The sequence below is a fragment of the Halichoerus grypus genome, chromosome 2 (genome assembly GCF_964656455.1).
Source record: "Halichoerus grypus chromosome 2, mHalGry1.hap1.1, whole genome shotgun sequence".
NCBI classification, from domain to species: domain Eukaryota; kingdom Metazoa; phylum Chordata; class Mammalia; order Carnivora; family Phocidae; genus Halichoerus; species Halichoerus grypus.
The window spans coordinates 186353418-186376750 of record NC_135713.1 but is presented as its reverse complement, the minus strand read 5'-3'; the positions used below and the strand labels follow the sequence as shown (position 1 = coordinate 186376750).

The 23333-nt window shown below is 39.2% G+C and overlaps 1 protein-coding gene and 1 long non-coding RNA gene across 2 annotated transcripts in view; one reads left to right on the top strand and one right to left on the bottom strand.

The window, feature by feature from the left end:
- The window catches only part of NPEPPS (aminopeptidase puromycin sensitive), a 94581-nt gene that overhangs the window by 69433 nt on the left and 1815 nt on the right, over positions 1 to 23333 (top strand). The window contains exons 12-22 of the mRNA XM_078065642.1: positions 64 to 124; positions 2740 to 2849; positions 5876 to 5939; positions 8060 to 8199; positions 9918 to 10052; positions 11634 to 11853; positions 15988 to 16130; positions 16583 to 16639; positions 19614 to 19721; positions 20227 to 20382; positions 20702 to 20749. Coding sequence (XP_077921768.1) covers positions 64 to 124; positions 2740 to 2849; positions 5876 to 5939; positions 8060 to 8199; positions 9918 to 10052; positions 11634 to 11853; positions 15988 to 16130; positions 16583 to 16639; positions 19614 to 19721; positions 20227 to 20382; positions 20702 to 20749 — 1242 coding nt within the window. The remainder of the gene's footprint in view (positions 1 to 63; positions 125 to 2739; positions 2850 to 5875; positions 5940 to 8059; positions 8200 to 9917; positions 10053 to 11633; positions 11854 to 15987; positions 16131 to 16582; positions 16640 to 19613; positions 19722 to 20226; positions 20383 to 20701; positions 20750 to 23333) is intronic.
- LOC144380848 (uncharacterized) lies at positions 9859 to 22639 on the bottom strand. The gene is made up of 2 exons (XR_013445056.1): positions 22394 to 22639; positions 9859 to 10121 (listed from the first exon to the last, which is right to left on the bottom strand). It is a non-coding gene; the product is annotated as an uncharacterized LOC144380848 (long non-coding RNA).

The following is a 23333-nucleotide window of genomic DNA, read 5'->3' as shown; positions in this document are numbered from 1 at the left end:
TGCAAATACACTATAAATTCCAAGGTCTTAATCTCCTGGATTTTAAAAATTGTGTTTTCTCAGGACTTTAAGAAAGGAATGAACATGTATTTAACCAAGTTCCAACAAAAGAATGCTGCCACAGGTAATCTTTAATAGCTTGAGATAGCAGTGAAGAGAAGGTGTTGGCACTCTATCCAGAGCGGGACATTTACTTTTTTCCAAATGCTTAACCTTCCGTGTGATAGATAGGAAATAAAGTTGACCTGTTTGGTGCCATGTGTTAAGTCATAGATCAACATGAATCAGAACCCGTTATCCTTCTTGTCCCCCTCCAGAACTCTGCTCTCCGTAGCTCAGTGTCCTGCCACCTCAGAGAGTCTGAAGAGTTTGGTTTACCTTACCAGAACTTGGTCTTTTTGGTGACTCATTGGTTTTATTGGCCTAAATTGACCAATGGCCATTAAAATTGCTACAAATTAACCATCTTTTAGTGAACTTGTGGAACTAGTTCAGTGAGTTTCAGTGAAGGTTTAAGAGTTTTCGTGGTTTAAGAGTGTATAGTGGTCTATGATTTGTTGTATATGGGAGTCAAAAGAAAGAATAAAGGTAGGAGTTGATTGAAGATGAAAAAGAGCCAGAGTTGGAGTTTTGAGTTCTTCAGTGAACAAAAATAGTTTAAAAGCAAGATTTGTGGGGGCACCTGGGTAGCTCAGTTGGTTGGGCATCTACCTTTGGCTCAGGTCATGGTCCTGGGGTCCTGGGATCGAGCCCCACATAGGGCTCCCTGCTCAGCAAGAAGCCTGCTTCTCCCTCTCCCACTCCCCCTGCTTGTGTTCCCTCTCTCGCTGTCTCTCTCTCTCTGTCAAATAAATAAATAAATAAAATCTTAAAAAAAAAAGCAAGATTTGTGTAATGTCACTAGTATCTAATAGAATGACAAAAGTTCAGAGAGGCCTGGCATGGGCTGTTCCTGAGGTTTGTGACCTGTGAATTAAAAATAAAGAGTATATCTGCCTCTCTGTTCAGGACATGATGTAACCCTGACACTCTCCCCTCCTACCCTACCCCCACCCCCTGCTGTAAATTTCCACCTCAGTTTATAAAAGAGAGAGGCATTCTGTTCCGTAAAGCAGAACTACAGAGAATGTGCTCCTGTAAGTTTTCTGAGTCTTTAGCATGCATACATATAATACATGAGGAAAGAACCTTATAGTTCTTTTTTTTTTTTTTTAATATTTTATTCATTTATTTGACAGAGAGAGACACAGTGGGAGAGGGAACACAAGCAGGGGGAGTGGGAGAGGGAGAAGCAGGCTTCCCGCCAAGTAGGGAGCCCGATGTGGGGCTCGATCCCAGAACCCTGGGATCATGACCCGAGCTCAAGGCAGACACTTAACGACTGAGCCGCCCAGGTGCCCCAGAACCTTATAGTTCTTAAACTATAATGTACACACAGTGACCCAGGGTCTATGGAAATGTTTCTAATTAAGTAGGTCTGGGTTAAGACCTGAGGATCTGCCTAACAAGCTCCCGGTGAAGCCAGTGGCTGGTTTATAGGCCACCTTTCGCACAGCGAGGCCTACCATGGACCTTTTCTTGGTTTGCTTATGTTATGAAAGACAGTTGGTAGTTCAGACACAGTGCAGTCACCATCCGTGGTTTTGATCCTCTGTCTCTCCTCACTCCCCTTTCCATAATTCGTGCCTTTATGATCTCTCTCCTGAACTCTGCAGTTGCCTACCAGCTTAGTACTCTCTTTGGTTTTCTCTCTCACTCTGAGGCTGGCCAGGGTTATCTTTCTAAAGCGAATCTCTGATTGCATCACCTACTAATTAAAAACACTCAAGATACTTCACTCCCCTCCACAGTAGAGCCCCACAGTCTTAGCAGCTCAGCCCCGGCCTGCTGTCTCAGCCTCAGTGCTCCCACACCTGGGCCTCTGTCTTCAGCTTACTGAAAATTTGCTGTTATTGATATTTTCTGTCTTTTCTTACACTTTCTTCTTTGTACATAGACCATTTATTCTGTCTACCTGGATTGCCCTTTTCCCTTTGTCAGCCTAACGAACAACTCCTCTTCAAGATGGAGACCAAAAGCCAACTCTTGTGAAGCCTTTATTTTTCTTGGATTTTTCTTGAAGGGCTTTTCCTCTGTTCATGTCCCAATTCTAGTGTGTATCACATTGTATTGCTCTTTTGTTTACTTGACCACCAGTGCTGTTTGACCCTGTTTTACTTCAACCTCAGAGCATTGAATATTTTTTAACCTCTGTTAATCAAATGGGGATAATGGTTGTAAGTTTGTGGATGATTATTTAGGGGTGATCTTGAATATGTTTCTATTTGTTTCTATTTCTTCTTGTTTGAACTCACCTGTTTATCTTTTGGTTATTATAATTTGTGATTTTCTTTTTAAGTAAACTCTAGGCCCATCATGGGGCTCGAACTCACAACTCCGAGATCAAGAATCGCATGCTCCACCGACTGAGCCAGCCAGGCACCCCTATAATTTGTGATTTTTTTAGTAAATTGGAACAATTAAGGACATCTTAGACTATAAGACCAGTTTTTGTAATAGAGTTTATTTAATGGGGAGGCGAGGGGACATTAATTTGACCCCCTGTTTGTCTCCTGAACCTGAAAGAACCAAAAAATTGGTTAGCAATGTAGTGTCAGGAGTTATGTAAAATTTCTGGTTTGTTTAGGAAAACAAAAATGTCAACATTTTAGATTTTCATTGTTTGTGTTTATTTTCTAGAGGATCTCTGGGAAAGTTTAGAAAATGCCAGTGGTAAACCTATAGCAGCGGTGATGAATACCTGGACCAAACAAATGGGATTCCCCCTCATATATGTGGAAGCAGAACAGGTAACCTTATAAAAAGTCCTCCAGTTCATCTGCTACTGTATTAAATGAAATTCAGTCAGTGTTATCAAATTTTCTTTTCTGTACTTTAAGTATTCTAGGTAACATTTAAGCCAGCCTTTGCATTGTTTTCTCAGTGATTTATTATCTCTATACTGAATAGTTTGTCCCCCACATCATTAAAATCATACATACTTACAGCAGAAAACAAAATGTTGTCTACTTTTACTGTCCCCAAGGAAAACTGTAAACTTGATATGTTCTTTTTTTTTTAAGTTTATTTATTTATTTATTTACTTATTTAAGTAATCTCTATACCCCATGTGGGGCTTGAACTCATGACCCTGAGATCAAGAGTTGCTTGCTCTTCTGACTGAGCCAGCCAGTCACCCCTTGATATAAATCTAAAATGAACAAGTGGGGTTTATTCCAGGAATGCAAAGTTGGTTTAACAGTTAAAAAAACAGGGGCACCTGGGTGGTTCAGTTGGTGAGGTGGCTGCCTTCGGCTCAGGTCATGATCCCAAGGTCCTGGGATCGAGCCCCACATCGGGCTCCCTGCTCTGCGGGAAGCCTGCTCCTCCCTCTCCCGCTCCCCCTGTTTGTGTTTCCTCTCTGGCTGTCTGTCTCTCTGTCAAATAAATAAAATCTTAAAAAACAAACAACAGTATATTGATTCATAATCACTACATTAACAGAATACAGGTGAAGAACCACATAATCACTTCAATAGATGCAGAAATAGCATTTGTTAAAATTCTACACCAATTTATAGTATTCTTTAAAATTAGTTTTTTTTTTTTAAGATTTTATTTTTAAGTAATCTCTGTACTCAACTTGGGTCTTGAAGCCACAACCCTGAGACTGAGAGTCGTGTGCTCTACCAGCTGAGACAGCCAGGTGTCCCTAAAATTAGTTTTAATGTTGGTTGGGTGGCAATGTGATTTTGATTAGAATTGCACTATTATTAGTTGAACTGTTAGCTGCATTCAGAGAGGTGTACTTCAAAATGAGTTGTCCCCCCAAGAGGACTGAGAGTTACACATCAGCCTTCAATGCATACCAGAAGTTTATCTTAACTTAGTTTAATTATATGAAATTATGAAATTGTTCTCTTATATTTCTTTGCCATGGTTTTTTGACCTGCACAGAGAATTAATTACTCTTCATTTTTAGGGAGGAAGATTCATAACTCTTTTTTGGTGTATGTTCACTCTTGTGGTTCTGCACTGTCCATAAAACTAAGTATGTTTTGCAAAGACTTTCTCAATATGGTATTCTAAGTTAAGTTAGTAAATTTGGTTTTTTGTACGGTAAGAATTCTAGGTGACACTTAACCTAGCCCTTGTGCTCTCAAAATGCACCCCAGTTTACATCATTTGTTACAGTGCTTGCAGGTTAACCTTCTGGAGCCACATCTTACCCTTAAACACGATTGTATTTTATAATAAAGTATACACATTTGAAGACCTCTCAGTTAGATTGAGCATTTGAAAAGGTAGTTTAGGGAATGCAATCAATCATTTCTTATTGGTGGGAAAAGATATCTAGAAGCTTAGTGACCTACTATTAGGCCATTATGACCATTTTGTTTCTTTCTACTCTTCTTCCTCCACTTTGAACTGGTCTGTTAATAGGAGATGCCTGATCAAACTTGACATTGACATTCTATATTGACTAACAAGTAGTTTTCATTTTATCTGTTTTTAAGAATAATGACATGCTACAAAGATGATTGTTCTTTTCACCCCTGGGGATTTCATTCCTTCAAAAACTGTCAACACTTTAGTGATTACATGTAAAGCAGACTATTAGGCCATATTTTTTTCTTCAAGCAGAACACATTTTTAAGGTATCAGTTAGAATACTAACACCTAACTTCCTCTGTGTTACTGAGACTAAATTAACTTTTCCATCAAGCTACTTTCAAAGTCTTACTTTCTTTGTTTTGTTGTTTTTTGTCCACAAACACAGCCAAACTCATCCTCCATTTCACACTATAATAAAAATAAAAAGCCTATCTATGACTCTTAATTCCTTTAAAAAAAGGAGAGCACTCCAACATATAATATCTTGATTATGATTTATTTCTCACTTTATATTCCCTAAATGTAAACATTTTTGCTTTATTTTGCTTTATTTCAATCAATTTAAAGTCACCTTTCAACTTTCTCGACGACATCTCTGTGACAAATAACTAATCAGTGATGGATGCAGTGTTTAAGTTCATTAGCAAGTTCTTTGTGGCATCAAAGTGGTCATTGCTTCTTTACTCAGATCTTTCAGCTTTTCAATTCTGTCTTGTGTAGTCAGTTTATCCATAAAGGTCATGGCCTAATTTTACATTTGATGTGGGTGATGCTAAATCTGTTATATCTTAACGTTATTTAAAATGTTCCAGGGCATATTAACAAATGATAAGTAAAACAAATGAACGCATACTGTTGAAGTATTTTTTTTAAATATGTACTTGCTTTTGTTGCTTCTGGCTTTTTAGTGTTTTGCAGTTTTTCCCCCGCCACTTTTTTTGTGTTTCATTGCAAAGCTCAGCCTTTGAAGCAAGGTGTGTGCCTCTTTCATGTTTATTGGTCTTTTTCATGTTTATTGGTCATTCTAAAAATTTGAATTCCTAACATGCTAATCTGAGGTTGCCACTTTTTAGAAGTGGAAGAGTCTGGAGATATAACCTCCCTCTATAAAGATTAAAACAGCTTGCTGTAGTATTATTTATTGTTATGTATCCTTGAGAAAATGGTAACACTTTAAAGTTCTTGTCTGCGTGTATATCCCTTCATTACATAGAACATGGCCTTTTATTTAAAGTATTGTTATTTTGAGGCCTAAATGAGAAGCAATGCCTTTTCTCCCATTCTGTCTATCATCATCTTCATCACTGTTGCACTTCGGGTTCTCATGAGACATTTGGCTATACTAGTTTCACCTTCTACTTTGTCACAGAAGTGTTGCCCCCTCCAAAAAAAAAAAAAAAGTGTGAATACTACTATTTTAGCTTTTGTTTTCCTTCTTTAGGTAGAAGATGACAGATTATTGAGGTTGTCCCAAAGGAAGTTCTGTGCCAGTGGACCATATGTTGGTAAGCAAGTGGCTATAAGTGGGAGCTGATAAATGAATTTGGATACCATATGAGTAGTGTTCCAATTAATAGGAAATAATTATCCATTCTGTAATATTTTTAATAGAATTAAATAAAAACAAGGAAATGGTAATAAAATACAAATCTAGGAAATTAAAAAAGGAGATTCATGAGGTATTTGTAGTGTTTTGATATTCTTTGATTTTTGAAATTCCATGTCGTTATTGGAAGCTATAAGAAATGAATTAGGATAGGAACACACAAGAAGTAATGCTTTAGCCTTCATCCCTAAAAGAAGCCTTGGTGCACATTTGTGTGGGTAGCTAATTTTTTTTTTTTTTAATTATTGGGCATACTAAGTAAGTAAACAAGTAAATAAATAAAGCCCAGTGATTATTTATCATTATTATGTACCAGTTACCGTGCTAATCAGTATAACTGATCCTTATTTTATAGTCTCAGCAGCCCCATTTGGTAGATAGTATTTCCTTTTTACAAATGAGGGAGCTGAGGCATAGCTGGGTTAGTTAAGTTGCCCAAGGTCACCTATCTAATGAGTTGAAGAGCAGGAATTTAAACAAAATAGTTGGATTACATGAGTTTATACCTTTAACCACCACTCAACTCTGGTTTTTCAAATATTTCTACAGGTCATTGATTCTTTTGCTCAGGAAATTAAAAGTGTTTCTCTGTACCTTTCTCACTTCCTTTATTTTTTTTTAAGATTTTACTTATTTATTTGACAGAGAGAGAGATTCTTATTAATTGCAACTTTAAACTGCACTGTCACTGTAATGAGATGTTAACTTGGAGATGGGTTGTCATTGTAAATATACAGCTATAATCAAGTGAGATCAGACATACAATAATAAGTGTGTCACTGAAATGTGAAATTCCTATAACTGGTGTTGGAAAACCATTTCACAAAAAATAACAGTTGGTAAAGATTATCCTGTACTCTCTACCATTCATGAGTAGGCAGACAGGCAGGCAGGGAGAGGGAGAAGCAGGCTCCCTGCTGAACAGGGAGCCCAGTGCGGGGCTCGATCTGGGATCATGACCTGAGCGGAAGGCAGACGCTTAACCGACTGTGCCACCCAGGTGCCCCTCTCATCTCCTTTAAAACAATAATTCTTAAAAAGGGGAGGTGTATATCAGAATCACCAATACCTTTTCATGCTCCGCCCTCCAAAATATGGTACACCCTACTAGGGTTAAGAGGTACAGCCTTCCATCCTTAACCTTCCTTAGCATTTAGAATTACTCTTTAGATAACTATGGCTGAGAAGTCAGATGACAGGTTTATTATCCAAAATAAATCCCAAAGTGTTACAGTTTCTGTTTCCTGCCTCATACCAGTCTGCATGGTAGGACTTGACAGGTTTTGCAGTTTTTTCAAATACTCTGTGACCAGTATAGGCAGTATTAAAACCTGAACTATCCCAGCATTAGGAGAAAATTCTAATTTGTGCTTTAGGCTAATAGCATAAAGCTATATAACTTACTAATAGTTAGATTAATGCATTGGGCAGTGACTCTCTTCTGTTTGGTATCTTAATTCAAAGTCTGTTCTGCTATCTGATACCTAAAAGACAATATGTTATCTGCCTTACAAAAGTTTGGACTTTTAGCTATAACTTTTTAGTGATGGAATCCATCAGCTCCGGGGAGTATCATGTGTATCACAGAAATAAAAATCAACCCTTCAGTGTTGCAGTAGTATATATACCTGTTGAGGACTGCACCTTAGAATGTTTTTAAATGCTATGTGAGAGCTTTCACCTACTTGAAATTTCTTTTAACAGTAAAATCATTACTGTCTATGGCTCTGTAAAGGGAAAACGACAAATTAAAATCACTATATTTGTGATACTACAACTGAATAAACTGTTCTCCTTTTTTAAGCCATTGTGATTTTGTTAAAAAAATCCTCTCTTCCTTTGTACTAGTATTATTCAGGTTATGGAAGAATTTATGTACCATTGAAAATGAGCTGTTGGCTTAACAGTTAGACTCAAGCTCATGTGTAGGACACCTGTCCTCTCTCTCCGCCTTACCCTCTGTTTCTTCCAGTGACAAATTATTTTTCAAGTTTCCTATTCTTTCTTCTCTTGCTTAAGGAGAAGACTGTCCCCAGTGGATGGTTCCTATCACAATCTCTACTAGCGAAGATCCCAACCATGCCAAACTGAAAATTCTGATGGACAAGCCAGAGATGAATGTGGTTTTGAAAAATGTCAAACCAGACCAGTGGGTAAAGGTAAGTCTAGAAATGGCCTGGCCATTTTTATCTGACCGAAATTAATTGATTTCTCTCACTCCCTTTATGCACTTTATGGCTGGCTCTAAATTCTGCCTTAGTTTAGACTAGGACTTGCAAAGACAAAAGCATTACTAAACTTTCCTATGTGAAATTGAGGGCCAGTTTTTCAATTAATATGGTCTAGATATCTTCCCTTATGTCAATTAAGGAAGTGGTAGATAAGCAGATATTAAAGGATAGGATCAAAGGGGAAAAAATAGTAGATTATGTATAAAGTCACATTAACCAAAAGATTTGTAGTCTTGCAACTTCAAACTGCATTGTCATTGTAATGAGATGTTAACTTGGATGATGTGTTGTCATTGTAAATATACAGCTATAATCAAGTGAGCTCAGACATATAATAATAAGTCTGTGTCACTGAAATGTGAAATTCCTACAACTGGTGTTGGAAAACCATTTCACAAAAAATAACAGTTGGTCAAGATGATTTTTCATTATCCTGTATTCTGTACCATTCATAATGAAAGTATCTACTACACTTTTCTCCCAGCTATAGGTTCCTAATAGGAATTATACATTGTCTCAGACTTCTGTGCTTTTCTGAAAAAAAACATTTCTCCCTTTGTTTTAATATATATTTTTAAAATATACTTAGTGGAATACTATATTACCATTTGAAATTAATCGGGAAGATTATGTAGCCATATGAAATTTTTCTTATAAATGAGAAAAACATGTATGCAGTGATTGTAATTGAGTAAATAAAGGTATTATTACTGCAGTAAAAGTTAAAGAGACCAATAAAACAGCAGTTGTATTATTGTGAGGTGATTTTAAAAAATACTTATATATAAATAGTAAAATATTTATATCTTATGCTATTATTTTACCTTTAAAGCATTTTATATATAAGTATTATCAAAAATATTTTTGGGGCGCCTGGGTGGCTCGGTCGGTTGGGTGTCTGCCTTTGGCTCAGGTCAGGATCCCAGGGTCCTGGGCTCGAGCCCCGCGTCGGGCTCCCTGCTCGGCGGGGAGTCTGCTTCTCCCTCTCCCTCTGCCTGCTGCTCTGCCTATCTCTCTGTCTCTCTATCTCTCTGTCAAATAAATAAATAAAATCTTTAAAAAAAAATTTTTTTTTGCCTGTTGGTAAATAGCCTATAGAGAATAATGACAGTCTGTGATTACCTCACTCCACAAATCACATGAAATTACCTTTTAAGTCCACATAACTCTTTAAAATCTAGGATCTGAGCATTGTTGTTCTGTTGAGACTCTGGCTGAATAGATGAGTGTAAAGGCTTAGTCTTCCTCAGAGATTCCACTGTCCATGTGCTCTTACATATAGTAAATATTTTCTGTAAACTTAAAACTGTCCACTGAGAGTAGATAGAAACTGGCCCCTGTGACTCTCCCCCCCTACCATCAAGCTCAGTTTGGAGCCTGACGTGGGGCTCAATCTCCCGACCCTGAGATCATAACCTGAGCTGAAATCAAGAATCAGACACTTAACCGACTGAGCCACCCAGGCACCCCGACAACCGATTTCTGTCTTTGTGTGTTGTTTCATTTTCATCCCTGCCTGTATATGTGAGCTTTGTTGTTTTCGCTCAGATAAACGAAAACCAGAACAACTTTCACACCTGCTCAAGATGCTTTAAAAAAACAAAGGCAGCTGTTTAATTAATAATGCCCTTTGGGTGTCTTTTCAGTTAAACCTGGGAACAGTTGGATTTTATCGGACGCAGTACAGCTCAGCCATGCTGGAAAGTTTATTACCAGGCATTCGTGACCTCTCTCTGCCCCCTGTGGATCGACTTGGATTACAGAATGACCTCTTCTCCTTGGTGAGCCTCTCTCAAGTAGTATGATGGATTTTGTTGATTAAAGGATTTTGTTTTTCCTGGAGTGTCCGCCTGAAACATAATTAGAAGAATATGGTTCTTCCTGAAGGTTGAACACCTTTTGGGACTAGAGCAAATGAATAATTATTAATTAACAGGACAAGATCGAACCTTTTTAATTTATCAGAAACAAATCCCATCCCACTACTCCTAAGCCAGGTTTTGCAACTAAAACTGCCCTTTGTAAGGCAGAAATTCTTTTCAGTAGAAATAGGATAGGTATGAGCCTTGAAGAAATTTCCCTACTGATGTGTTTTTTTAAATAATTAATTCAGGGGCACCTGGGTGGCTCAGTCGGTTAAGCGGCGGCCTTCGGCTCAGGTCATAATCCCAGGGTCCTGGGATCGAGCCCCGCATCGGACTCCCTGTTCAGCAGAGAGCCTGCTTCTCCCTTTCCCTCTGCCTGCCGCTCTGCCTACTTGTGCTATCTCTCTGTCAAATAAATAAATTTTTAAAAATCTTAAAAAAAAAAAAATTTAAATAATTCAGAGTGATTTATCTTTTTCTAAAATAGTGATTATACTTTGCTGGAAACATCTAGAATTTTTTAACATTCCATTGGTACTCAAATAATAATAGCCCATTAGCTTTAGAATTATGTTATATTTGGCTTTGTTCCAGAAAGGATTTAAATCAGCAATTAGTAGTATTATCTTTATGACTCCAACATAGGTTAGATAATTTCCAGATGTCTGTGATAAAATTATCAGATTCCTCCTAGTGTTCCTTTAAATTGGACTTGAAATTTTCCCTCCCCTCTGCAGTAACTGGTTTTGGATTCCTCCTTTGTATAAACACAGATTAGCATTGATGCACAAAACCTCACATCTGCTGATCTCATTGCTGAGAGAGACCTGTCCCAGGAGAGTGGTGTGTTTGTGCAGTGGGCTGCTGTAACAGAAGTTCTTTTTCCTAGCTCTGTTAGTTAATTCTGAAAGGACTCTGAATTTTTAGTGCCTTCCAGTTTGCCTTCTTTTAGAAATGAGTAAAGGACAGGCTGAAGTTGACACAGTTTGCAGGTCCAGTTTTGAAACAGCCTCTGTTAAAAACCAAAGCCCTAACTATTTTTGCATCTTTTCTTAAAGTATGGGAATTTTTAAAATAAGAACAAAGCCACGGCCCCAGACACTGGATAGAAATAGGAAGTTATTTTCTTTCTTGCTTTTTTTTTTCTTTCTTGCTTTTCCATTGTAGCTGACACACAATGTTACATTAGTTTCAGGTGTACAACATAGTGATTCCACACGTCTCTACATCATGCTGTGCTCACCACAAGTGTAGCCACCTTCTGTCACCAAACAGTGCTTTTTTACTTGGCTCTTTTATAAATAGCAAAAAGTTAATAAGGAATGTTGTCATGATAGATTTTTATTCTAATAATCTCCTGAATTTATATAGTCTCATTTCCTTTAAACCAGAGTCATGACTAACTAGCAGTAGATAATGCTGAAAATGCATGCTTATGTTTTTTTGTTTTAGTTTTTGTTTGAAGACTAGATTAATTTATGTTTTTTCCTATCCCAGGCTCGAGCTGGAATCATTAGCACTGTAGAGGTTCTAAAAGTCATGGAGGCTTTTGTGAATGAGCCCAATTATACTGTATGGAGCGACCTGAGCTGTAACCTGGGGATTCTCTCAACTCTCTTGTCCCACACAGACTTCTATGAGGAAATCCAGGAGTTTGTGAAAGATGTCTTTTCACCTATAGGGGAGAGACTGGGCTGGGACCCCAAACCTGGAGAAGGTAATGGATGTACTGAATGGGGAAGGAATTGATGAGAAATTGATCCTTTTTTACTCAGCAGTGGTTAACAGTATCAGTAGCGTCTTTGTATCTGCTGGATGTTGCTATGTATTCAGCTCACCAGAAATTAAATCTTAGGTCTTTTAAGTTTACTGGTGAAATTACATGGGTCACAACATAAAAACAGTGGTGGTTATGTGTATTCACTGCTAAATATGATTTGTAAACAAAGCAAATGGTGGAAATAGAAATCTTTTACAGAGTTCCAAAGGCCCATCTATAATCAAGAATAGCTAAAGGGGGGACGCCTGGGTGGCTCAGTCCTTAAGCGTCTGCCTTCAGCTCAGTTCATGATCCCAGGGTCCTGGGATCGAGCCCCGCATCGGGCTCCTCACTCCGCGGGAAGCCTGCTTCTCCCTCTCCCACTCCCCCTGCTTGTGTTCCCTCTCTCGCTATGTCTCTCTCTGTCAAATAAATAAATAAAATCTTTAAAAAAAAAAAAAAAAGGAATAGCTAAAGGGAATTTTGGATTATTTTATTTATTATTACCCTAAACACCAGGCACCTTATATGTACAACTTGTAAAGATACTGAGAGACAGTACCTGAATTAAGGAAGTTATTTACTTTCTCCATGTGTTCTCTTCTCTGATTATTTCTGTAATCATATATTTACTCTTTTGCTGTCCTGTAAATGTTGGGGATGGTGATCTTAAGGCTTTATATATAATTATTTTCTACCATCTGCAAATAACTGAAGATGGTATTTCCTCCCGAGCAGTCTTGATCTGGGATGGGGTCTTCTGCAATAAGAACAACAGTAACAATTACCTAGAGTTCTGTGTTTTCCCTTCATTGATTCAACAAATATTTATGCACCTAGTAAATGCCAGGTTTTATTCTGGGAGCTTTCACAGTAGTGAAGAAAGCATTGACCTGTGTGACTTACATTCTAGTGGGAGACACAGCAAACCATTAAATGTGTGATATTTTAGGTGGCAATGGGCATCATGAAGAAAAATACAGTTAGGTGAGGTAGACAAAGAGGAGGAAGCCGGTAGCTCATAGAGAGTGGCCAGAGCAGCCGTCCCTCGGGATGAGATATGTGAGCATGAGCAGAGAGCTGGGAGGCTGTCTAGAGGGAAATGGTCCAGAGAGGGAGCAACCAGTGCAGAAGGCCTGCGGCAGGAGCTAGTACATTTTGGACTTTCACTGTTAGTGGTATGAGAAACGAACTTGAGAGTTGAAGCAGAAGAACATGACTGGATGTATTCAGCTGTGTGAAAACCAGACTGGAGTCGGGAGGCGAGAGAAAGGAGCAGGGAGACAAGTTACAAAGCTGTTTCAGTAGTGCAGTTGAGGCGCTGGCTACAGCTCACACTTGTAGATGGTAAATTCTGTGGATGTTTTGAAGGTAGAACTGAACCTATTTGGTGGTGGACTGGCTGCAGTGGAGTAAAAGGAGCCCCCACATTCGGGCCTGAAGACCCACATTCGGGCCTGAAGGAGTGAAGTTGCCATCTACAGGAGTGGGGAATGCTGCCATAGAAGCAGGCTGGGGGCAGAGGCAGTCAGGAGTTGGGTTTTGGACTTGGGAAATGGGAGGTCCTTTTAGACATCCTGGTGGAGAGTATCATGCCTAGAGGTCTAGGCGGAATAAATCCATTTAGTGTGTAGGTGGTATTTATAGCCATGAGACTGGATGAAATCACGCAGGGCCTGATGTAGGTGCAGAGAAGAAAGGTCTGAGGACTAGGTCCTAGGCGAGGCTAGGATTTGGAGATTGGGTGGAAGAGGAGCAATCAGCTGGGGAGACTGACTGACCAGTGAGGTGGGAGAGTCAGGAGGGAGGAGATGTCCGGGAAGGAGAGTTATCCACATGACAAATGCAGCTCTGAGTCAAGCAAGGTAAAGGAGAATTGAGGATTACATTGGCAGATTTTGTGGAGTGGTGGAGACCAGTTTTGGGTTCTCCGGACTAGGAGTAGGGGAAAAGGAGACAGCACACTTAGACAACTTTTTAAAGGAGTTTTGCTGAAAGGGGGGTAGTCTGGAGTGGAGGCATTTTTTTAATCAAGTGGGAGATTTTATAACACGTTTTTGTGCTGATGACAATGATGAATGAGTAATAGAAAAATTCGTGATGTGAAAGAGAGGGGAGTAGTAGCTGAGCAATGGCCCAGTGATGGAGAGGAGTCGGGGTCCAGGGGAGGAGTTGGCTTTAGACATGAGCACAGATCCCAGAAACAAGACAGGAGAGGGTATATGAAGACAGATACAGGCAAATTAGTGGATGTTGTCCTTCTTTTTCATGGTGAAAATATGTAAAACTTTTTGGGCTCAAACACAGCTTTGTGAAATAGGGAGAATGTCTTTAGCTTTCTAGTTTTATAGATGGAAGAGTCAAACAGCAAAATAACAAAACATTGTCTTGCATCACATAGCAAGTCAGTACCAGAGCCAGAATTATAAATTGGTTCTTCACTAATGTCCTCTTGTGTTATCTGTTGATCTCCTGTGGTTTTCTTAAACTTACTTTTTACCGAGTTATGATTTAAATGTAGCAGGGTGCGCATAAATTCAAATGTTACAGTTCAGTGACTATTGACAAATGCATACGCCTAAGGAGGTTGCCTTGGGGCCCCGTCCCGGTCAGTCCCTGCCACTCAGGTGCCCCCTACCCGTCCCATGCAGGCAAACACTGTTCTGCCTTCTTTCACCCTAGATTAATACTACGTCTTCTAGAACTTTATGTAAGTGGAATCCTAATATATATTCTCTTCTTATATCTGGCTTCTCTCGCTCAGTATAATGCTTAAGATACATCCAGCGTGTTCATTCCTTTTTATTGCTTAGTGGTATTCACTGTATGAATATACCATGACTTATCTGTCCATTTTGGTATTGCAGTCCATCGTTGCTGGTGTTAGCTTTTTTTTTTTGAGATATAATCAGTATATCATAAAATGGACCTTTTTAAAGTATACGACTCAGTCTTTTTTAGTTTGTTCACAAGGTTGCACAACTATCACCACTATCTAATCCCAGAACAATTTCTTTAGCCTCAAAAGAAACTGCATACCCATTGGCAGTCACTCCCCATTCCCTGGCAACCCCCGTCCCTGGCAACCACTAATCTGCTTTCTGTTTCTATGGATTTGCCTACTCTGGGCATTTCATATCCGTGGGCTCATGCCCCATGTAGCCTTTCATGTCTCGCATTTTTCACTTAGCAGAATGTTTCCAAGGTACATCCATTTTGCATTGTATATCAATACTGCATTCCTTTTACAGCTGAGTAATATTCTATTGTATGGGCATACCACATTTTGTATATTCATCACTTGATGGATGTTTGGATGGTTTCTACTTGACAGTTGTGAATACTGCTATGAACATGTGTGTACAAGTTTTTGTGTGGACAAAATGCTTTCATTTCCCTTGGGTATATACCTAAGAGTAGAATTGCTGGATCATATGGTAACTCTGTGTTTAACCTCTTTAGGAATTGCCAGGTTGTTTTTCAAAGTGGCCACAACATTTTACACTCCCACCAGCAACGTATGAGGGTTCTAATTTCTCCATGCTTGTTATTATCTTTTTCAGTCATCCTAGTGGGTGTAAAGTGGCATCTCATTGTGGTTTTGATTTGCATTTCCCTAATGACCAATGTTGATGTGCTTATTGCTCATTTACACATCTTTGGAGTAAATAGATCCAGCAGAGGTTGATTTTTAAATCTAAGATTTCAATTTATTATACACAGCGTACTGGTTCTGTATGTGACCTTTCCCTGAATCTTGGGTCAAAACTGCAAGATCTAAGCCTGTTCCTTTCACATATAATCCTTAGCAGTGTAATTACCTAGATGGAGTGAACATTTAATAAATTCAGATCAATGGCATTTGTAGACAAAGTCAGCGAATTTATTTGTCTATCTAGTCTGTTTAGCACTTCATTTCACTCTTACGATTTGAATAATGTAAATCAGGTGTTCTCTCAAGTACTAAGGTAATTGATTGTGTTTGTTCAAGATGGTAGACATAGTATGACACAATTTATAAGATAGCCAGGTGGCATATTTGTGAAAACAGGATTTTTAAGCAGTTTCGTGTCTCTTTTACTTCTTAATCAGGTCATCTAGATGCACTCCTGAGGGGCTTGGTTCTGGGCAAACTAGGAAAAGCAGGACATAAGGCAACGTTAGAAGAAGCCCGTCGTCGGTTTAAGGACCACGTAGAAGGGAAACAGATTCTCTCCGCTGATCTAAGGAGTCCTGTAGGTTTTCATGATAAATAACCTTGATTTCTAAGCGACTGCATCGTTATGTGTGTAGTATGGAATGTATTTAATGGTAACCAAAAATGACCTAAGTACTGACCCACAAATCATGTCTGACTCTGATTTAATACGTGCCATTTAGGTGGTTTGTAGCCAACTTCTCCTTTGTTTAAAGTTTCTCAGACCACACTTTGGTGCTGAAAGGTGATCATCAGTGCACCTTTCTGTGAGAGAGCTGGTGTGAGCTGCTGTTACTTACTACATGCTATCTACCTTGCTGGTTTTCAATGTGGGCTGTAAGCTCTTTGCCACAATTTGTAATGTAACATCCACACACAGCTGTTTATAAGTTTTTTGACTCGCTTTATGTCTTTTCTTAACATTGGACTATTTGGAACAAGATAGATTTACTCATATGCCTTCTTTTTTGGTCCTGTATTCTCTTGTAGGTCTATCTGACTGTTTTGAAGCATGGTGATGGCACTACCTTAGACATTATGCTAAAAGTGAGTAAATTTGGAAAGGGCTCCCATTTTCTGCTGTTGAACTTGAATTGACACAGAGATTATGAACTTTAGGTGGTTAAAAGTCTGGGCAAAAGAAATACATGCAGATATGCATATTGCAGACAGGCAAATACTAAGAAACTATGGGAGGGGCGCCTGGGTGGCTCAGTCTGTTAAGCGTCTGACTCTTGATTTCAGCTCAGGTCATGATCTCAGGGTCATTAGATGGAGCTCCATGTTGGGCTCTGCACTCGGCAGGGAGTCTGCTTAGGATTCTCTCTCCCTCAGCGCCACCCCCCCCCCCAATTCTCTCTTTCTCTGTCTCAAAAAGAAAAGAAACTATGGGAGGAATATATAATGTCTTCTTCATGTATACTACCAATACGATGCCAAAAGTCATCTAATTTCTTCACTTTTTTTTATTCATAAGTTTATGCATCTTAAATCTAAAGATTGAAATGTTCATTTTGATTAACATGTCAAGTTCTTAAAATTCTTCCCTTCAGTGTAAACTTACTAGGGTACTTCCCATTTTAAAGAAAACGTTTGTGTCTGTGCTTAGAAAGAGGATAGATGGGGGCGCCTGGGTGGCTCAGTCGTTAAGCATCTGCCTTCGGCTCAGGTCATGGTCCCAGGGTCCTGGGATCGAGCCCCGCATCGGGCTCCCTGCTCCGTGGGAAGCCTGCTTCTCCCTCTCCCACTCCCCCTGCTTGTGTTCCCTCTCTCGCTGTGTCTCTCTCTGTCAAATAAATAAATAAAATTTAAAAAAATAAATAAATAAATAAATGACATTGAGGTCCCTTCTCATTCTTAGTATTCTGTGAATCTGTGCACTATAAATCATGTATTTCTTTGCAGATGAAATAGGTATTTGTGGATTTTGTCTTTTCCATAAAAGTATGGAACAAAATAGGGGTTCTAGAATTCTCGTGACAGATGACTTAGACATTTTCATGTCCTGTCATACTTCAAAGAACTTACACTAGTACTAGTATGTATATTTAATAAGTGTTTGCATCTGTTAACGCAAGGGAGCTGACTTAATTCTGCTTTACTATAGGAAGAGCTCTAATGAAGGCCAAATTAGGTTTCTTCAAGAAACCAGTTGATGGGAGATGAGGAGGATTGTTTTCTGTTCGTAATTTAGGAATAATGAGACAGGATAAAAAAATACATATATATCTTTTATTTCAAAGTGTATTTGGAATGTGGTGTTATGGTGCCATCTAGTGGTCTAGTGTAACAGGTTCTCCTTGGGGAAAACAGTGCTTCCTGAAAGCCAGTGTTCAGTCAGGCCTTGAGTATTGGTGCTGAAAAGGACCGTAGAAATTATCTGTCCACCCCGCTCATTTTACAGATGGGGAAACTGAGATCCAGAGAGGTTAAGGACTTAGTCAAGATCACACAGCTAGTTAGAGGCAAAACTGAGACTAGAACCCAGGTCTTCCTGACTTCCTATTTATTTCACCACACTGCTGCTCAAAAGAGTCCAAAGGAAAGGAAGAGGAAACTGGGACCTGTGATGGGGTCTGCAGACACTGGTCAGTATAGAATCTTCAGTGGGAGAGAAGATCAACAGTCTATAGATAAAGTTGTCTTGGAGAGGCATCTCATATGCCCTTGTAATTCTAATTTTTTACATGTATAATAATGTTTTGCTTCTGATGATTAAAAAAATACTGGGTATATTCACTATGGAAGATTTAGAGACTATAAAAGTATAAAGAAAATAAAACTTAACTATAATTTAAAAATTTTTTAAAGGTCACAAAATAGCAGGTATAAGATGATCTTATTTCCAATTTGGTAATGTGTACATATCATAATAATTTAATTTTTTCTTTCTCTTTTTTTTCCCTAAAGATTTTATTCATTTATTTGAGAGAGAGAACATGAGTGGGGGTGAGGGGCAGAGGGAAAGAGAGAAGCAGACTTCCCACAGAGCAGGGAGCCTGACGCGTGGCTTGATCCCAGGACCCTGAGATCATGACCTGAGCTGAAGGCAGACACTCAACCAGCTAAGCCACTCAGGCGCCCCAATAATTTAATTTTTTCTTTTTTTTTCTTTTCTTTTTTTTTTTTTAAAGATTTTATTTATTTTTTGACAGAGAGAGACACAGTGAGAGAGGGAACACAAGCAAGGGGAGTGGGAAAGGGAGAAGCAGGCTTCCCGCGGAGCAGGGAGCCTGATGCGGGGCTCGATCCCAGGACCCTGGGATCATAACCTGAGCCGAAGGCAGACGCTTAACCATCTGAGCCACCCAGGCGCCCCTAATTTTTTCTTTATGCTTCTCTATTTTCCTAATTTTCTGCATTCGGCATGTGCTGATTTTGCAGATGAAAAATGTGATGGTACAGAATCCCACTGATCAGAGACTCATGAATTAATATTAACATTTATTTTTTACTATTAGAAATTAAATTGATTGGGGCACCTGGGTGTCTCAGTCGGTTAAGCGTCTGCCTTCGGCTCAGGTCATGATCCCAGGGTCCTGGGGATTGAGTCCCGCATCGGGATCCCTGCTCAGCAGGGAGCCTGCTTCTTCCTCTCCCTCTGTCCTGCCGCTCCCCCTGCTTGTGCTTGCACTCTCTTTCTCTCTTCAAATAAATAAATAAAATATTAAAAAAAAAAAAATTAAATTGATGACCTTCAATGGTATGAGTGATGATTAGTTTGTTCATCTAACATAGAACATTAGTCAGACATCATACCCCTCAGATCTTGATGTTAAACTGCTCAGAACTGATGAAAGCCATTCACGTAGTACACACTTACATTTAATGACTTACTGTAATGGCATATGATAAATGTAGTGCCTGAACATCTTGAAAAGTATTCTCTTTTGTTAATTTCATGCCCTGCAATCTCAGCCAACGAGAATATAGAGCAAAAGTTTGGGGGAGAAGCTCACACAAGCATATGCGTAACTTCTAGGAGAGTTAACTAATCTCTATCTTTATTTTTTCACTGTAGCTTCACAAACAAGCAGATATGCAGGAAGAGAAAAACCGAATTGAAAGGGTCCTTGGGGCTACTCTTTCACCTGAATTGATTCAAAAAGTCCTCACGTTTGCACTTTCAGTAAGTTACAACAAAAACTGCTTATAGAGGGAATTGTAACCCACTGATCTGGGGCAAGTGTCTTTGATTCAGTATCCTCTTGATCTGCTTTAACCCTAAACTAAGTCTTCCTCTTAGTCTGGGGAAAATGGAGTGGACTTTTGCTACTGACCTATATATCTCCTTCTAATGGTGCGAATCAGAATAGTTGGAAGCAGAAATAAACTGGAAAGCCTATTTATCCCTGTTCCTATCTTCTGTCTCTTCCTTTCTTTACCCTGTAGGAACCCAAGCAAATATCTGTTGAGTAGCCTGTTTGTACCTGTCTCAATGCTTCATTCTCAATTTGGCTCATCTTTAGGTTAAACAGTCTCCTCTTTGCTGGAAGCTTCTGGTGCCAATTATTCCTAAAACAAGGGATGAGGGTCTTCAGTGTGATTACTTGGGTACCTCAAAAGCATTTGCCATTCCTGCCCCAGAAGATATTTTGAATACAGTAGATTTTTAGTTCTCTTTCTATTTTTAGGAAGAGGTACGTCCACAGGACACTGTATCAGTAATTGGTGGAGTGGCTGGAGGCAGCAAGCATGGAAGGAAGGCTGCTTGGAAGTTTATAAAAGACAACTGGGAAGAACTTTATAATCGATACCAGGGAGGATTCTTAATATCCAGGCTAATAAAGGTATGTGAAGATTTTTATTTTGAGTCTCTCATTTATCATGGATGTTATTTAGAGACATCCATGGTTCACTAGGCCTATAGACTATGGTCTTTGCTCTTTAAGAGTTTCTAAAGAAAGAGAGAGGGAGGGAGGGAGGCAGGAAGAGTTTCTTTAAATAGTTATTAGCTTTATTAAAGGGCTTGTCCATCACCCATCCTGCACCCTCTAGAATATTCTGAAGTTGGGAGAGAATGGAATGATTCATTTTTAGGAAAAATGGAATTTTGTTCCTAGCCTCCTTTAGTTGCATTTACTGTTTAAACCGTTGTGTTTTTTTCAGCTATCAGTTGAGGGATTTGCAGTTGATAAAATGGCTGGAGAGGTTAAGGTAAGCAAAGTGCTATTTACTTTTTACTTTTCAAGGTAGTAAGTAAAAACACTAATGAGCCAAATTGTAATCATACAGTGTTGGGGTCATGCTGTATTTATCCTTGTTTTTGCTTGGAAAAAGACAACTTGGGTTGTGTCTTTAATGCTTGAAGAATTTGGGGTTGGAATCATCTTTGAGGGCATTGAAATATGGCTGAAAGAACCTGGAACTTGGAATCAGTCAATCTGAGTAGAAATCCGTGCCCTGCCCTATTTAGCTATGTGACTTCAAGCAAGTTTTTAACCCCTATGAGCTCTCTCTGTCTCCTCATCCATAAAATGGGATGATAATAAGATTGTTATTTAGAGTAACTAACATAGTGGGACGGAATGGAGTAGTAGGTCCTTGATAATTTTTTCCTTTCTAATAACCTTCCTAGATCTGCCATATGCACAGGGAGACAAGATGGTTATGTAGGGGCTCTCCTCTTAGCCTTTACAAAGCATAATAGTTAAGTGTAAAGTTCAGCATTTGAGGAACAAATCTACACTGATTAGGAAAATCTTAACTTCAGGGGCACCTGGGTGGCTCAGTAGTTGGGCGTCTGCCTTCAGCTCGGGTCGTGATCTCAGGGTCCTGGGATTGAGCCCCGCATAGGGCTCCCTGCTCCGCGGGAAGCCACTTCTCCCTCTCCCTATCTCGCTGTGTCTCTCTCTGTCAAATAAATAAATAAAATCTTTTTTTTTTTTTTTAAAGATTTTATTTATTTATTTGACAGAGAGAGACACAGCGAGAGAAGGAACACAAGCAGGGGGAGTGGGAGAGGGAGAAGCAGGCTTCCCACGGAGCAGGGAGCCCGATGCGGGGCTCGATCCCAGGACGCTGGGATCATGAACTGAGCTGAAGGCAGACGCTTAACGACTGAGCCACCCAGGCGCCCCAATAAAATCTTAAAAATAAATAAAATAAATAAAGAGCTATTTGATTCTGGAGAATATTAAAAAAAAAAGAAAATCTTAACTTTAAGCCTTCCATTGCATTTAATTGTGAAGTACTTTTAAAATGTCATTTTCACCTTCATCTTCTTGAAGGCAGTGGGGTTATGAGGCATAAATTTGGAAGTTCTGAGAGCTGTAGTGTTGTTTCATTCACTCTGCGAACCATTTTAGGAATAGGATTTTAAGAATTCAGATCTTGAGAAAACAGTGAAAGACTTGATCTCTGCCTTCATTTAGTTTACATAGTATATTGTGCAAACAGTTCCTTTATTGTAAAGGATATAAGTACTCTGAAGAAGAAGTACATATACTGGGTTTGGAGGGGAAGAGCAGTGAGTGGCCGAGCTGAGGCTGGTTAAGATAGGTAGAGGCCAGACCGTGGAGGGCCTTGTAGGCCGTATGAACGTTTTCCTAAGAGTGGAAAGCCCTTGAATTGCTTATAAACAGTGAGTTGATGTGATTTTTGTGATAAAAATTTCAGTCTGGCTGCAATGTGGAGAATAGTGTGGAATAGGGAAGAGAAGATGTTGGGATGCTAACTCTCCAAGCAAGAATGATGAAGTAGCTTGGGGGAGAGGGAGTAATGAAATTCAGGGGGCTTGATTTTGTTAATCTTTAGTTCAACAAATATTTACTGAGTGGCTTCTCTGTGTTGTGAACATACCTGGCAGAGGAAGAAGGAAGAGTCGAGGAGGATTCCCAGGTTTCTTATATGTAAATGGTAGTGCTATTTGTTGAGATGGAGTGAGGGGAAGTCCTGTATCTTACTCAGGCCCTAAGGAGCCTTGGAGCGAGGGCCATTGTCATCTGTGTAAACAAAATAAGATTATTGATTTCTAAAAGTTCTAGACTTAATCTGATGAATTAGTCATTCTCTCTTTTACGCCTGTGATGACTAGTTCAAAGACCCCCATCCTTTTGCTGGTTGGTATTTGAGAGAGAGAGAGAGAGAGTGGGGGGAGGGGCAGAGGGAGAGAGAGAGAATCTCAAGCAGACTCCCCACTGAGCCTGGAGCCTGGAGCCTGACTCGGGCCTTGGTCCCAGGACCCTGAAATCGTGACCTGAGCTGAAATCAAGAGTCGGACACCTAACTGAGCCACCCAGGCGCCCCAAGAGTTGCTTTGTTTTCTGTGAAACTTGGCATACTTCATTAGAAAATAGTTTATTGCATCTTCAATCAATAAGCTTTGTGATAAATTGTAATAAACTCAGAAATAGTCTTGTATGAAAAATGTGAGTCTGTGGAGCAGTAATCGAAGCTTTGTGGTTTTGTCATCCTTCACAATTTAATCTCTATTAGAAGCAGCCAGAATGTGTTTTGAGTCCTTAAGGACTCTGCCTGCCAACTATTATGTTAACAGTTTATATGGGTTTCTCTTTAATCTTCTGGAGTAAATATTGTCTCATGAATGAGAAAACAGAAGAGTTAATTTAACTAAAAGTCATAGGCTAAAAATGACCAAGCCTAGATTTCAATCCCAAGCCTAATTCCAAAGCCTACACTAACCACTAGATGATGAATCTGAAAGAAAGGCCATAGGTTCTATCTCTTTATTAACTTTCGATTCAATTTTAAGCATATATTTGGAGAAGAATTCCTATAT